Genomic DNA, 16,559 nt, shown 5'->3' on the forward strand with positions numbered 1-16,559 from the left:
CTCAGGAACTATTCGTCCGATTTCGCTCAAATTTCGAATTTTTCTTGCAAAACAGAATTTTTAAAAATAATTAAAAAATTCTTACAATTCAAACTTTTATCAACTATTATTAAATAAAATAATAAAATATTCATATGAATAATAAATATTTACTCAAAAATATTTTTTACATAAAATTATCTTTGGATAAACGAATTTTTATATTGGTGATGAAAAAAATTTTGAAATCGCTTAAAAGGTTCACAAAATATGGCAAAATACGATAAAAGTAAAATTAACCTGAATCGATCAAATCTTTGGACCAAACTATTGGGTTATATTTCCTAGATTGCTGCTACTTCCTATATTTTGGGGTTAGAAATCCATCGGAAAAATATATATTTATTCAGAGAAAATACTTTTTTGTGTCTGATTTCGTAACTTAAAATATCGCCAGCATATTTAATTAGCACATTTGAGGATGCCCCCTTGAACCATTAAGATTGAATCCTAAAAGTGAAGATCAGATCATTAAAATAAAAGTTATTCAGGGTGATCCGTTTTTCATTTTGGTGCACTGTGTATGTTATTACTTAACCAAAAAGACGTGTATTCAAAAATTAATTTCATTTGAAAGTAAAACTTCATGGATCTTGTAAACATATAATATACAAGACTAGACATAGAATAATAATATCGTGAATAACTTACTTTGTTTCGGGGCTGCTGATTTTTTTGCTTCGCACCTAGCACCATCATATCCTGGTAAACATTCACATGTTCTTACAGTTGAACCTATGTAATACCTAAAAATAAAGACAAAATAACTTAAAAATGTTGCGCATATTCATTGTGCAATCAAATCAATAAATGTTCATGGTTCGCTTCGTACTTAAAGAAGAAACAAATGCTTTATTAAATTCTTAATTATTGTTATTTTTAATTAATAATTTGTTATTTTTAATTAAATATTTGTTATTTTTAATTAATTATTAATATACCAATTTCGAAGTTTTAAGGTGGTAGAGGATCTTAGGTAGGAAGGGTCTTTATTTGCGTCGCACTAGAGCTGCACAATGGGCTATTGGCGACGGTCTGGGAAACATCTCTGAGGATGATCCGAAGACATGTCATCGCATTTCTAATCCTCTGCAGAGGGGATGACTCCCCTGTTTTGGTAGCCTAAGGACCTGCAAGCTAAGTCGANTTAAGTATCTGCACAACTTTACCTTTAACACGGCTTTAACTAATCCTTACAGGTTCATGGCCCTCTCAAATTTCAGGAAAATTTATAGTTAGCTTTGATTCTTTTTTATTTCCACAGTTGAGGATTCGTTAACATTTTCGATTATCTAAGTGTTAGTTTCGGTTCATACTTAAACTGTTAATGAATATTAAATACATAAAATTAATACAATAAGTTCACGTATTCACAGAATGTCCGTACGCGAGAGATTTAAGTTTCTTACAGTTTAAAATAAAGATATTTGAATATTATTTTTAAGATTATTTTTTTTAAGTATCTGCACAACTTTACCTTTAACATAGCTTTAACTAATCCTTACTGGTTCATAGCTCTCGGCAATTTCAGAAAAATTTATAGTTAGCTTTTATACTTATTTATTTGCACAGTTTAGGATTCATTAACATTTTCGATCATCTAAGTGTTAGTTTCGGTTCATACTTAAACTGTTAATGAATATTAAATACATAAAATTAATACAATAAGTTCACGTATTCACAGAATGTCCGTAAGCGAGAGACTTAAGTTTATATTAATTTAAAATAATGATAATTGAATTTTTTTTGAAAGATTATTTTTTAAGTATCTTTGCAACCTTTCCTCCTAAAGATTAAATTTTAGTAAAAATAAATAAAAAAGAACTATGCTAGGAAATATTAATTTTTGTCTATTCGCTTGTATGCATACGAGTTAACAAAAATTAGTAAAAATGATACGTTGTAAGTTCAAGCAATAAATAATCACTCATTAATATAAAAAATGTATCAAAAAGTTGTGTCAAATTAATCCAAAATTGTTTGAAATAATAATGTCTGAATATTGCATTGTCTCGACTTGTAATGATTATGTATAGAATGGTTTAGCCATAATATCCAAATAATAATGGAAATCGTAATTGTTTTAAATGCCTAAAAATTATTAAAAATTTTCCAAAATATATTTAGGATCGAAATTTGCGTACAAATCATAAAATAGGTCTTAGCAGCGAAACATTAAATAGACCATATGAATTATATTTTGGGGTCAGAAATTTGAATCCATCGGAAAAAAGGTGTGTCAGGTGAATCCATCGGATGTTCAGAGAAAATACGTTTTTGTGTCTGATTTCGTAACTTAAAATATCGCCAGTATATTTAATTAGCATATTTGAGGTTACCCCCTTGAACCATTAAGATTGAATTCTAAAACAAGAAGATCCGATCATTAGAATAAAAGTTATTCAGGGTGGTTCATTTTTTATTTGGTGCACTGTGCTTGTTATTACTTAATTAAAAAGACGAGTTTTCAAAAATTAACTTCAGTTGAAAGTAAAAATTCCAAGGACCTTGTAAATATAGAATATACAAGACTAAGACATAGAATAATAAGATCGTGAATAACTTACTTTGTTTCGGGGCTGTTGATTTTTTGGCTTCGCACCTAGCACCATCATATCCTGGTAAACATTCACATGTTCTTACAGTTGAACCTATGTAATACCTAAAAATAAAGACAAAATAACTTAAAAATGTTGCGCATATTCATTGTGCAATCAAATCAATAAATGTTCATGGTTCGCTTCGTACTTAAAGAAGAAACAAATGCTTTATTAAATTCTTAATTATTGTTATTTTTAATTAATAATTTGTTATTTTTAATTAAATATTTGTTATTTTTAATTAATTATTAATATACCAATTTCGAAGTTTTAAGGTGGTAGAGGATCTTAGGTAGGAAGGGTCTTTATTTGCGTCGCACTAGAGCTGCACAATGGGCTATTGGCGACGGTCTGGGAAACATCTCTGAGGATGATCCGAAGACATGTCATCGCATTTCTAATCCTCTGCAGAGGGGATGACTCCCCTGTTTTGGTAGCCTAAGGACCTGCAAGCTAAGTCGAGCACTTTACAGTAAAACAGTTTAGCGAGGACCCATACCACACACCCTCGGTCCCTACGCAGACTGATATAAGTGGTCACCCACCGGCACACTGACTGCAGCCAGTGATGCTTGACTTCGGTGTTCTACTGGGAGCCGTGTCTTTACGATCAGTCCACTGCGGGACAAAGAATCTTAGAAATTAACTATTTTATATTAATGCTAGTAACCTTTTTTTTTTTGTAAACAAGATGTTTTATGTATTAAGCTAATAAAAGTTCTGAAAATTTTAGATATTAATTAATATTATTAATTAAATTTCGTGCATTAAAGATAGCTCGAAGATTGACAAAACTTTAACTCCCCGGAAAAAAATATTTCAAAGCTGCGACAAACGGTTAAGAAGCCTTCTCATATTAAATGGTAAAACGTTGCATGAATTGACAAGTCGGTTTTTGGTGGGAAGGAAATCAAGAACTTATATATTGTAATTTAGACATATCTTAGACGATCGGACAAATAGTTTTGAAGTAATGAGGGTTTGATGTACGAAAAAACAGTTTTGTGCTAGTACCTATTTGCGGTTTTTTTTGTATCTCGCTAGCCTAGATACGATGATTACTATGATTTAATTTAGACAAATAAAAAAATTTATAGTTAAATTATTTCTTTTTTTTACCTGATTTCTTCAACATTTATTTAAAAATTCGAATATCACCAATTTATGCGACATTTAAATTTATGTTCATAATAGCAAATAACATTGTTAGATTCTGCAGTTCACTAAACGTTGTGCGAAACTGCATTTCTTAAATTTTAATTCGAATGAATAACGCATGAGTAATAATAGATCCGAGTTTGTTTTTTTTTTACTTTTATAGATAAAAACCAGCGTCTCAACATAACAGAGCAAAAAAATCGATGTAAAAATATTCATGTTTCGTTTTTAATAATGTAATAAGGATCCTTTAAATCTAATATTATTTTTAAAATTCAATTTTCAATATGAGAAGTTTGAGGCAACACTAAACGAAAGGTATAAAAATAAAGTAAAAAAACTTTTAAGAAACAAAAAAAAAAGTCACTAAAGAGTTCGATCTCTTCAACCCCTCTTTATCCCGGAAATTAAAGAATAATCGGCAGAAAAACCGCACACAGAGAACGCTACTTAAGAACATTCAGCCCAGGAGAAAAATATTTTATCGGTGGGTAATAAATCAAACGGAGCGTACATAAAAATAACGCTTTTTCATCTTTTTTTTTTTCACTTACATAAAAATTGTAATAAAAGGAATGAATAATTTCGGTAAAAGCAAAAGTATTTTTTTTTTATTTATTAAAAATAAGATTTTGTGATATTGTTTCCGGATATTTTTCTAACCAACATAGAGATTCTGCGAGATAAGCAAAATGGGGCTGGAATCGGCCTCGGATCTAGCTCACTCCTTTTTCCGTTATTTCTAAGAACAACAATGATGGAATATTTTTTCCAATATCGAACATAGGGGTTTTATTATTATTTGTCCTGCATCTTTACGTATGCTTTTGTTAATCAAATACACAATAAATTACCGCCATTAAACAATATTTTTTTTAAAGATCGTTTGATTAGAAAGACGTTGTTTAAAACTAAAAACAGAATGTTACGTTTCAATCTGCATCCTTTTGTTCTGATTGACTGAACATAATAGAGTTAATTTATTTTAAATTTGAACTAGGGGAGGGGGGGTAGGCTCTACCCTCAGCTCGCTTCCCCTCTTCTTTCCTTACGATTGCTAATGACGATTAACAGATTTAAATAAAACTAAGAAGTTAATTAACAGGTCCCAAAGCTTTTAATTTTATTTTCTACCACTAACACTAAAGTTCGATATTCTTTAACTTGCACATTACCTATTCTATTAGAAATTTCTCGGAAAAAATTGCTAAATAATAATCTATTTAATTGTTATTTTACCATATTTAAACAAAACAGTCAAGTAACCATAAATAAGATGGTAATGAAACCATTAACAGTGAGAAAAATCGTTTATTAACTTTTTTTTTACCTAACATGGTTAAATAAATAGAATTTTACTGCACCAACTCAGTCCGCTTAGTGAAGCAACTTAGTTCCTTGCAGCTGCTTACAAATTAAAGCCGAGAGAGCTAATCTGTCAATCTGATGACCGACAGAACAGGGGTTCGAGTCCGCAGTGTCCTTCATTTCCTTGGAGAATGACATGAAGAATTTCTAGTGTCCTGTACTCTCCAATGCCCATTATCTAAAGAGAAGCCTAGCTCCTATGTCCAGTTCAATTTCTTTTTTTTACGGTTTTGAAACCATGGTAGCTGTAAATGGTTACAAAACCATATAGTCTAGATTTCATGATTTTATAACCATGCTAGTTGTAAACGGTAAAGGTGAAAAATATTCTTTACCGTCAGTGGGACAGATGGACATACTGCTGTCGGTTATTTTACCATAATTTTGGAATGAAAATTCTAAAAGGGTAGATAATCTGCAGATCAATTTGAGCAATCCGTTAAAGTACGGAATCAAATTTCCGAAATTAAAGAAAACCTGTTTTTTTATTTTTAAATTTATTATGTAATTTTAGAGTGTTATGAAAAATCTTTAAATATTTTTCGCTATTGAGTTTATTTAATAATAGTGTGGAAGTTAATTTTTAATATTGCCGAAGAATTAATCTTTTCTGTTCTCTTAATTTTAATAGCATATCGAATACAATTTTTTTTTATATCATATTTTAGTGTTTTATGACACTGCGAATTAATTAAAGGTATTGAAAAATTCCGAATTTAATTTATTAAGAAAAAAAATATACGAACGAGTAAAAAATAATTACAAAATTCACGAAGCAAATAAGATTTGACGTCGAATTCTGCCGAATTAAAAGTTAATAAATGCAGAGCAATATTTACTTTTGATATTCGAAAATTAAAAAAAGTAAAGTTAGGTAAATAAAAATAAATTATTAATTCAGAATGAGTTGGAAAAAAATGAGTTTGATTACATAAAATGAATAGCCAAAATATATACCCTTAGAAATACTTTTAGATAATTTATTCAGTTTTCATACTGAGATTTGATGCATAGAAACTCCACAGAAGAAACTCGTTTTTTTCCGTTCAGTTCAATAAAACAAGTTTAGTATTTAAACAGACATTTAAAATGAATGAAAACCTTTTTTTTTATTACGGTATCCACAATTCAAAAACGAAATGTTTTCGATTTCGTAAACATTTATTACGACTGTTTAAATAATGAGATTTACTCAAATTTCCGCTTGAATGTGCTTCTTATCATTTTTTATTTGTATTTCGAACGCACCATTCCATCATTGTTGAATAAATAAATAAAAAAAAATATTCGAGCACACTATACATTTAGAAAAATGGTAAGATTTTACGCACCAAAACATGCGTTTATATAAAAGTTTATTCTTTTGAAAAGAAAATTACATTCAAAAACATTTTTTGAAAAGAAGAAGAAAAAAATTTTGATACATATAAAACTTAAAGAGCATGTATCAAACAATAAGAAATGAAGGGTTTTTTTCTTTCTCTATTTACCTCTGGCATACAACTGAAACAGAAAGCAGTACATCTATAAACTCGTAAATTTGAGATAAAATGAATTATTGATGCAAGATCTTTTGTGCGGGAGGTACCACGGCATAAAATAAACTTTGCCAAAGATTCTTTTGAAGGATCAAAATCATTGAAAAATCCTATTTGAAATGAGTTTCTCTTTTCCATCTATTCCTAGAGACCATCAACACTGATGCATTTTTCCTTTCGGTATAAATGGGAAACGGAAGTATCCTGTCAAAGATGCTTTGGCGATTTTTTGTTGTTTGGCGTTGTAAAAGAGTGAGGAATGGATGCAAATACCTTCCGAGCACAAAAAGACACTTAAAGTATTTTCGATTTTGTTAGGAAGAGATAAAAAAAAAATAAAAAATATATGCCCCCGCTTTATTTTGCTAGGCTTTGTTGAAGGGTGTTTTACTTTTTGTACCTGTCCCCCTACAATGTCTATGGGATTTTGGATGGATCAAGATATACATCTATCAATCTGCGTCTATTGCTTCGGTTGTCGATAGGTATTTGAGCGAAGTCTGAATAACCAATAGTCTGATTTCGATTTTTGCAGTTAGTATTTGCGATTTTTGTGGAATGCGTCTTTTGATTTAACTATATGCATAAAATATATTCACGTTATTGTTGAATATGCCTAACTTTTTTTGGTATATAATGCATATTTTTAGTTTAGAGTTTGGTTTTGATTGTAAGACAAAAAATAAATATTTTTGGGTATTGCACTGCTAGAATTTTCATTCTAAAATTACGGAAAAAAAACCTGGCAGCAGACTGTCCATCCAATTAACAGTAAAAATTACGGAGAAGAACATTTTTTTCTCTTTATGGTTTTGAAACAGTTTGCAACTAGTATGGTTTAAAAAAAACATGAATACAAAACTATACCGTTTTTAAACCATTTACAACTAGCGTAGTTTCAAAACCAGAAGAAAAGAAATTTAACTGGACATGGAAATAGTTTAGCAGCTTTATAGTGCTGCCATCTATGCGTAAAAGAGAGTATCTTACTCCAATAGACCTACATAGCAAATTGGGGATTGCAGGACACTGGTAATAACTCTTCATTGTTGAAAGTAATAGAGGAAATATAGTAGTCTCGACACTGGGATCGAACCCCTATTCTGTCGGTCATGAGATTGACAGATTAGCCATCTCGGCTATAATATGTACCCAGCTGCAAGGCACTAAGTAGCTTCATTAGATGCGGCGAAAAAATTCTGGTTTTAACCGTATTAGGTGAAATCAGTTAATAAATGATTTTTCTCACAGTTAACAGTTTGAATACCATCTTATTTATGTTTATTTGACTGCCTCGCTTAAATATGGTAGAATAACAATTAAATCAATTGTTATTTAACCATTTTAACCGAGAAATTTCTAACAATGTGCTTTCGTTGAATAACTGGGAGTCGAAAGCATCAAGGTAAAATGGTTGGGTATTTTGAACATTCTTTTTTTTCCTTTTAAATATTCCTTCCTCCTTAATAATTTCCCCCTTTTTCCGTTTTTCAACAACCTTTTAGTAAGTAAAGTTTAAAGGTGGAATATGGATAACTGCAATCTTCCTAATACAGAGGGATACTTAAAACTGGAATCGAAGGATAGAAACCAATATCATTTCCTGATACAAGGGAGTACTTCAGATGAAGAACGAAATGAAAGGATACAAAAAAGTTAAGCATCCAAGGATTCTTCAAATTCAAAAGATAGCCTGGTTGGTAAGGCATTGGGCCCATGTCTAAGAGCTCGTGGGTTCGATCCCAGCCGACCGAAGATTTCCCCGTGTAGTAAATGGTGACTGATGTACGTTAAATCTGTCGAGTCGCAAAGTCCCCTATGTTCCCATAACAGATCAACACCTCTGGGGGTACTGATCCAGGAGTTTCCTTGTCTTCTGAATTGGTTCAAAATGACAAGGCTACGGAGCTGAACATTAGTAGTCATAAATCCAAAAATTCGGTCGGCTGTTCAACGACGGCTATAAAATATAAAAGTCAAAAGCAAAGACGCTTAAAATTATGATTGTAACGAATCATCTCCCTTATACAAGGGGGTACTCCAGATGATGAACAAAATGAAAGGTTACAAGAAAGCCAACGATCCAATGATACTTCAAATTCAAAAGTAAAGACGCTTAAAACTATGATTGTAGTGAATAAATACATTTTCTTCCTAACTGGAAAGTAAATTACTTCAATTTTGCAAACGGTTATAAAAATATTGAAACTTATTTTGAAAGATTCTGATGAAGGTGTTAGATATTTGTAAATAAAACAGCATCGATATATCTCCGCTTCGTATATATTTGGTATTAAATTTGGTATTGCTCTTGTGTGAGTCCGAAATCTATGTTAAATGTTCTCTGTAAATTTATGTATCCATTCTCATGTATGTATTCGTCTTTTCATCAGGGCTGATGAAAAGAGTTTATCTTTTCTTTCCGGTTCTTTTAAAAAAAAAATTTCATCCTTTTTCTTTTTTTCTTTAATCAGATGTTTGTTATCTTTTTAATTATTATTTCCCCCCCTTTTTTTTCCATATGTCTATAATCTATACATAATAATAAACGCGGCTGTGTGTGTGTGTGTGTGTGTCTGTAATCACAATATATCGCCCCAGAAGCCTCGCCCGGGCACGAAACTCGGCCCATAATTGTGTTTTCACATAATGAAGAAGTATTTTTTTTCTTTTTCAAAAATTTTGATTAGTTATTTAGTTATCAGTCATTTTGTAAGTCTATGCTTTTCGTCTGCTTTTTCGTCTTCAAAGAGCCATATTCAATAAATTATTAAAAAATGCATATACTTTTCCCCACTCTTATAAATGTATGCTAATGCGAACCTCACAATTGAAATATTAATTTTCGACAACTTAAACCAATAATATACGAAGGAATTAATAATTTAATTGTAAAGTTCGCATTAGTTTACATTTATTAAAGTGGAGAAAAGTTTAACTTTTGTATTAAAAATGTGGCAACATATTCGATACGTAAATAGAACGCTTCGCTTTGATATATTTGTCGCTGTTCATAATTGTTATAATAAGTTTTTCTTCTTCTTTCCACGCTCTTTTTTTTTTTTCTTAAGCGAAGACGATAATTTTTATAGCGATATTGTAGTACTTTGTACAACTAAAAATTCTTTTCACAACACTTTAAAAATATTTACTTTATTTTCTTTATATATACAGAGAACAGTCGGCAAAGAATTCGATTAGGTTGAAAAACATTTCGCTAAAAAGGAACGAATTCCAAAAGAAAAAATAAACAACTTAAAGAATAAAAATGCTGATGCCAGCCAATTTTTTGAAAGTTAACTTAGAAATAACAAACCAAACGATGTTAAATAACAAACCAAACGATGTTAACAAAATGACGTAGAAAGCGCAACTAGATCAAAATTATACAAGCACAACTAGATCAAATTATAATACCTGAGTGCTTGACGTAACAGATATAGAAATAGAATTTGATACCATAAAAAATTATATAGAAATAGAAATTGATACCATAAAAAATTTATTCGTTTTCGTGTTCTTTTCATGTATTTAGCATTTTAGTTTTTTTTTTCTTAAGCGTTGTAGCTATATAATTTCAAACATCCTCAAGAGCTATAACACATCTGCAGCAGAACTGGATATGAAGACAAAATTGCTGGACAGGAACACTTTAATTGTCCACTAATCTTCAGATTTCCTGCTATGTTTTAAAAAACTTTATTTGTGAAAACCTTCAGCGTGGCGGACAGCTGGCCGCCTTAGGCGGCTAGTATATAATGAACTGTAACTTTAGACACTTTTGCTGTTTACAATAACAGTATTATTTCAACTCTTTCAAATAGTCCTAAAAATATCTTTATTTTTGTTTCCGATAAAGTTATTTTGTAAGTAGGAAACAGAAGTTTCGAAAGTTAAGCCTAATCGCTAATCTAATTGTTCTTTAAGATGCGAACGTAAGAGTGCTGGCTTAGCTAGTTGCAAATTTTCTCAATAATTGATTTATATCTTCAATGTCTTCAAGGCTCAGTGAAATCGGATTAAAAGTCACTGAGAGCGTTTCTTCATGGAAGCGATGGGTTTCCGAAATTCTCTCCTCTACACACTTTTCCCAGAAAATTTTCGACTACACAAATTAAGTTCCCGACGGTGCATATAATATCACGTGTCTCGGAAACACCGCTAAAGAAAACGAAAAGAAAACCAAACACAAGAAAACCAATTACAGAAAATGCGAGATCCATCATACTTCTACGAGATATTTTACATAACAAATATTACTCGGCATGCTGGCTGATTATGACGACACTGTTGCCAATATTTTGAGGGGGAAATTCAATTTGCAAACGATATTTAAGCCATTCTCATTCGAAATGGAAAACGACTTTCTAAATTAGATGGAGACATCGTTTTCTAATTGATTTCTTTCTCGTTCCATGTATAATGGGGAAATAATGAGCCCCCTGGCCGATTTGAATGAACGATTACCATTGTCGTCTGGAGGAATGATAGATTGTGAAGTGAATTTAAGGGCCCTTATTCTCTTGTGGTACTTCACAAATGATCTTAATCTCGGAGTGAAATCCCCCAAGGAGATGGCTTTTAAGTTTTAAAGTAGTTGTGCTGCCCGCGTCTGATTTAGTTAGTGGGCTATATCGCCTGGGGAAATTTGTAATAATTATCCCCCCCCCTTTACTTAAAGTGTCATGCCTCGTGTGAGGGAAAAATGATTTACGACGCATTTCAATTGATTTTTGAGATTCTTTTGGCTGATATAGCCCGAAATTTATCGCCTGTATATGGGCTTTTGATCATCTTTTTTTTAAAATAAAGAATTAAATGCCACGTTAAAAGGATTAAACTAGAAAGGATAATTGAAAGAATAGACTGGAGGTTAATTACTTGTCGGAAACGTAGCGTGAATTAATTTTTAACTGAACATACAATGTAATTTACTGTCGCAAAGTATTTTGCGTTAAGATTCTCCCTCTCTTTCGTATAGGTATTTTTTTAGCTGTAGTGTTAAAGACATGGTTTGATTTTTTTTTTTAAATGAAATATTTGCAAGCATTAAGTAAAATAAAAATCTGTATGTAACATTAGAGAACAATTTTTTTTCTTCTTCCTGTTGCATGTTGAGATTTTTAACAAGATCTTAGATACTTTTGTATTGCTAATTGTGAATCTGCAATCGATTTTTTTCATCAAGTTATGCAGTCTCTGGGCAAATTATTAGACACACTGTAATATTTTATGTAAAATCTTAATTATCAGATGATATTATACAGTTTTATTATTTTTACGCAACAGGTTTGCACTTGTTTACCTTCGTGTATCAATTGAATAAATTAGGCAATATATAATATGAATTCGACGTTTGGATAAATTCGACGATACATTATAAAAAATATAGAATATTTATTATATCAATTATTATATTAGTACAATATAATAATTCGACCAAATTATTAGATGCATTGTAGTGTTTTTAATAGTTACATGTTTTGCACCAGTATATATGCAATACCTTTATATTTAAACATACATGTAATGGGTTTTTATTTGAGAGATTTTGTATATACATAGTTCCTATTTGTATTTATTTTTAACGTATTGCATTACAATGTTAACCAATTGATACACGAACGTAAAAAGTACAAACCGGTTTCAATTGCGTAAAAACAATAAAGTTGCATAGTATCAACTGATAATTAAGATTTTACATAGAATCTTATAGTCCGTCTAATAATTTGGCTAGGAACTGTAGTTAGTATTATTCTTTAGAATGGAGTTTTAGTCTATTTTTTGTCGAATTCCGTAAAAAGTTGGTCGAAACATTAACGCAGCGTCTATTATATATAAAGGTTTTAAAAATTATACACATCGATAAAAAAAAAAGAATAAAAACATCATTTTTAAAAAAACTGCATCTTAAAGAGCGAAACTAATATTAGATTTGAAATCTCCGAATTAAGCAAGAACAAGTATTTGTATAAATGAAACAATATTGTTCTTGGAATCGGAATTCATACATTTTGATCGAAAATTATGTCTCGTACAATTTTTTAAACTTATTTTAGTTAGTAAAATAAATAAATAATTTTAAGTGGAATGATTTTACTTTCTTAAAAAATATTAAATAACTATTTTTGACAGCATATTTGCTTAAAATGCAAATTTAAAAAATTTAACTTGAAAACTACGTTATAGAACCAGCATTTTGGTTGTATAATTAATTAAATTATAATTGAATTATAATCATATTCTTTCAAATAATTATTTGAAAGAAATTTAATTATTAAATTCGTTGTACCCAAAACAATTTGAACATTTAAATAAATTAAATTTGTCAACTTGAGAAAGAAATTCAATATTTAATATAAATTCAATTCAATTTATTTCAGCAAGCAAATTTTGAAAAAAGACGCATGCGAAATTCAGTGAAAGTCATTAAACACGTTGATTTTATAATTCAATACTTTAAAAATAAAATACATATCAGAAAAAATTAAAAACAGTTATAGGAAACCAACAATTGTTTACTCGTTAAATAAAAATTAATTTAATTAGTGACTATTTCCCATAATTTATACCAAAACAAGACAACTTTCATATTAGAACTTTAATTATTTATCCGCCCACTCGTTTAAATGAATGTTTTATACTAATGGTTTACATTTTTTATGAAAGAAATTGGCGAAACAAAATCTCAATAGCAAATTGACACTAATCGAGACAATAGTAAAGCTTAAACCTAGTTAATAAATTGCTCAAACGCAGTTCTACTCCACGAAATCATTAAATTTTGTGCGGATCTCGACGATAAAGTAATCATTAAATCTAGAAAAACAAAAAAGAAAATAACTTGTTAATGAGATAAAAATCAAAACAATACTAATCATTGCGATAACCTTTTCCTGGCCAATATAACATTTAAAAAGCGACAAATAAAACAAATTCTCTTTCAGGCTTCATAAATATCGAATATTACTTACAAGACCTCCAAATCGGTTTAACGCAATTAATATTTAGGGAGAAATAAATAAAAAAAAATTACAGATAAGAAAAACGGAAGATAAAACAAGGGAGAATGAAGATAAGATTTCTTGCCTGGGCCCTTAATTGAAAACTGTGCACTAATTGCTCAGCATGAAACTCATTATGAGTTTTAAACAATATCTGCGGGATATGGATTACTTTGGAGAAAAGAACGAACTAAGCTCTCTCACTTTGCGTCGTATAATTCATCTTAAAAGTGTTTAAAGTTGGTGATCTGTTGGGCATGTTTTCCCTAAATTAATTTCAAGAGTTTTTTTTTCTTTCTTAAATAGCTAGCAGAAATGAAGTTGAGGTTAAAAATTTTCGATTGTTATGAGTATTGTAAATTAGTTTCTGGTGTAAACATGTCTGCATGCTTAATTTAAAACTTAAGAAAAGTGGTTTTTCAATTTGATAAATTACAATAAAGGAGGAAGGAGTATTTTGTTTAACTTTTTCGATAAACTCTCTCTTCTTGCTCTAGATCAGGCAGGAGCTCCATTCGAAGTATTTTTATGAAGTTATGGAACAGATATTATTTAGTGACAACCTTAAACAGAAAACACTGTCAGAATTTAAAAAAAAACGTATATGCGCTGCGGTAGGAACCATTGATAGCGTTAAACTACAAAATGTGTCAAAGAAAGATGATTATCTATGCTAATAATTTTATATATTTATTTTATAACCGTCGTTGAACAGTCAACCCAATTTTGTGTTTACGACTACCAACGCTCAGCTGCGTAGCATTGTCATTTTGAACCCAATCCAAAAGACAAGGAAACTCATGAATCTAGTATTGGGAGAAATGTTGCCTTCGTGGAGGACTTTTTGAGGGAACTAACCTGCATTTGCGTTACATGGAGAGAGAAAACCACCAAAACCTCCCACGGTTACCCAGACAGGAAAGGGACTATAATCCACGATCTGTTTACCACTGAGGATATTTCACGTCAGCACTGTGGTCAGTGCAAGCCGGGTGCAGATTCGTATCGATCAGCCATCGCTGGAATTCGAACCCGATACACCTCATTGGAAGGCTAATGCTCTATCTCCTGAGTCACTACGGATCATGTTAAAAATTAAATTAAAACTTACATTTGAAATTTATTTAAGTGGAAAAAATGTGGTATAATATTATTTTATTCGTCATCATCGTAGTTGGGCAGACAGTCCAATGTGGGCCATTGTCTTCCTCTGAAGATTTCTCCATAACGACTTCCGATTTATCTTTCATCATGTCCCAGTGGGTCTAAAATGCAATATCTTTTTTAGTGCATTGTCATCACTCATTCGAATCACGTGGGCCATTCAATTCATTCTAATTATTTTTTAATAATATCAGGCTGTTTATAACTCTTGTACTGTACTCCTTGTAATCTTGTACTCCTTCTGCAGTTATTGCTTTCATTTACACCACCAAGTATAATACTCCGCAAAATCTTTCTCTTAAATATTGCGATGCAATTTTCCTCCATTTTTGTCACTGTCCAATCTTCAGGAGCATATGTCAAAACCAACCCGACATGAGTTTTGTAAATTAAGAACTTTGTTTTTCTTTTGAAAGAAACCTAAGGTTTCATAAATCTTTTCAGTCCATATATGCCAGATAGAGTCGGTTTTTTTTATTACAAGAGACATTCTGTTATCAGTGGTAATAATATCCTAAATATGTAAAACTCCTTACTCGTTTATTATTCATTGTGAAATTGTCACGAACTTCAATATATCAAAAATACAATCACTTATAACTGAAAAACAAAACGTGATATAAATTTCTTACATTTCCTCTATTATTCATTGTAATATGTGAAGTAGTTTACGTCATATAAATATTTAAAATCCCGCCATTTACAGTGCCAATTTATTAGACGCACTATAATATTCTACGTAAAATCTTAATTATCAGTTGATACTATACAGCTTTATTGTTTTTACGCGGCTTAAACCGGTTTACACTTGTTTACGTTAGTGTATCAATGGGTTAAATTAGACGATGTATAAGATAAATTCGACGTTTGGATAAATTAGACGATATATTATATAAATATAGAATATTTATTATATCAAGGATGATATTAGTATATTATAATAATTAGATCACATTGTTAGACTCACAGTTTTTTAATAATTACGTGATTTGCACGAGTTTACAGGCAGCATTTTTATATTTAAACTTACATGTAATGGGTTTTTATTCAAGAGATTTTTTATATACTTTCTATTTGTATTTATTTTTAACGTATTGCATCACAATGTTAACCAGTTGATACAGGAGCGTAAACAACTGCAAACCGGTTTCATCCGAGTAAAAACAATACCACTGTAGACCATCCCCTGGTAATTATAATCTTGCATAGATTCTTATAATGCGTCTAGTAATAATATCGCCAGGGACTGCAGTTGCGCTTAACTTGTAAATTGTTTTAAGACTTCCTTTAAAATTAAAAAGATTTCTTTATTTTACCATGTGGAACGAAACTTCAAGCAAATTTTACCACACACTCCTATAATAACCAAAAACAAAAATATACATGTATAGTTTGCATGTGCCAATAAAAAAAAACTCCTTCTGTCCAATATACTGTCGCTTTTTACTTCTAATAAAAACAACTTACTTACGCCCACCAACAAAATGCATTTTTTTTCTTCACAGTCGCCGCCTGGAAGCTTTTATCATTAAAGTTTCAAAACCACAAAAATCGTACTGACCTGGGGGATAAATTAGTTTTGAGATTTACGACCCGCTGCCACCCAAGAGTTGCGAAACATTTTGCCTGAGTGACATTCACTTTAGAAACTTCTTGTACCTGCTCAAGATAATATATATATATATATA

At 30.6% G+C, this 16,559-nt stretch overlaps 1 protein-coding gene across 1 annotated transcript in view; it reads right to left on the reverse strand.

The window, feature by feature from the left end:
* Nucleotides 1-16,559, reverse strand: part of LOC107440417 (uncharacterized) — a 574,971-nt gene that overhangs the window by 118,852 nt on the left and 439,560 nt on the right. Inside the window, exon 6 of the mRNA XM_071177030.1 lies at nt 2,607-2,701. Coding sequence (XP_071033131.1) covers nt 2,607-2,701 — 95 coding nt within the window. The remainder of the gene's footprint in view (nt 1-2,606; nt 2,702-16,559) is intronic.

Source organism: Parasteatoda tepidariorum, chromosome 2 (genome assembly GCF_043381705.1).
Source record: "Parasteatoda tepidariorum isolate YZ-2023 chromosome 2, CAS_Ptep_4.0, whole genome shotgun sequence".
In the NCBI taxonomy this organism is placed as follows: domain Eukaryota; kingdom Metazoa; phylum Arthropoda; class Arachnida; order Araneae; family Theridiidae; genus Parasteatoda; species Parasteatoda tepidariorum.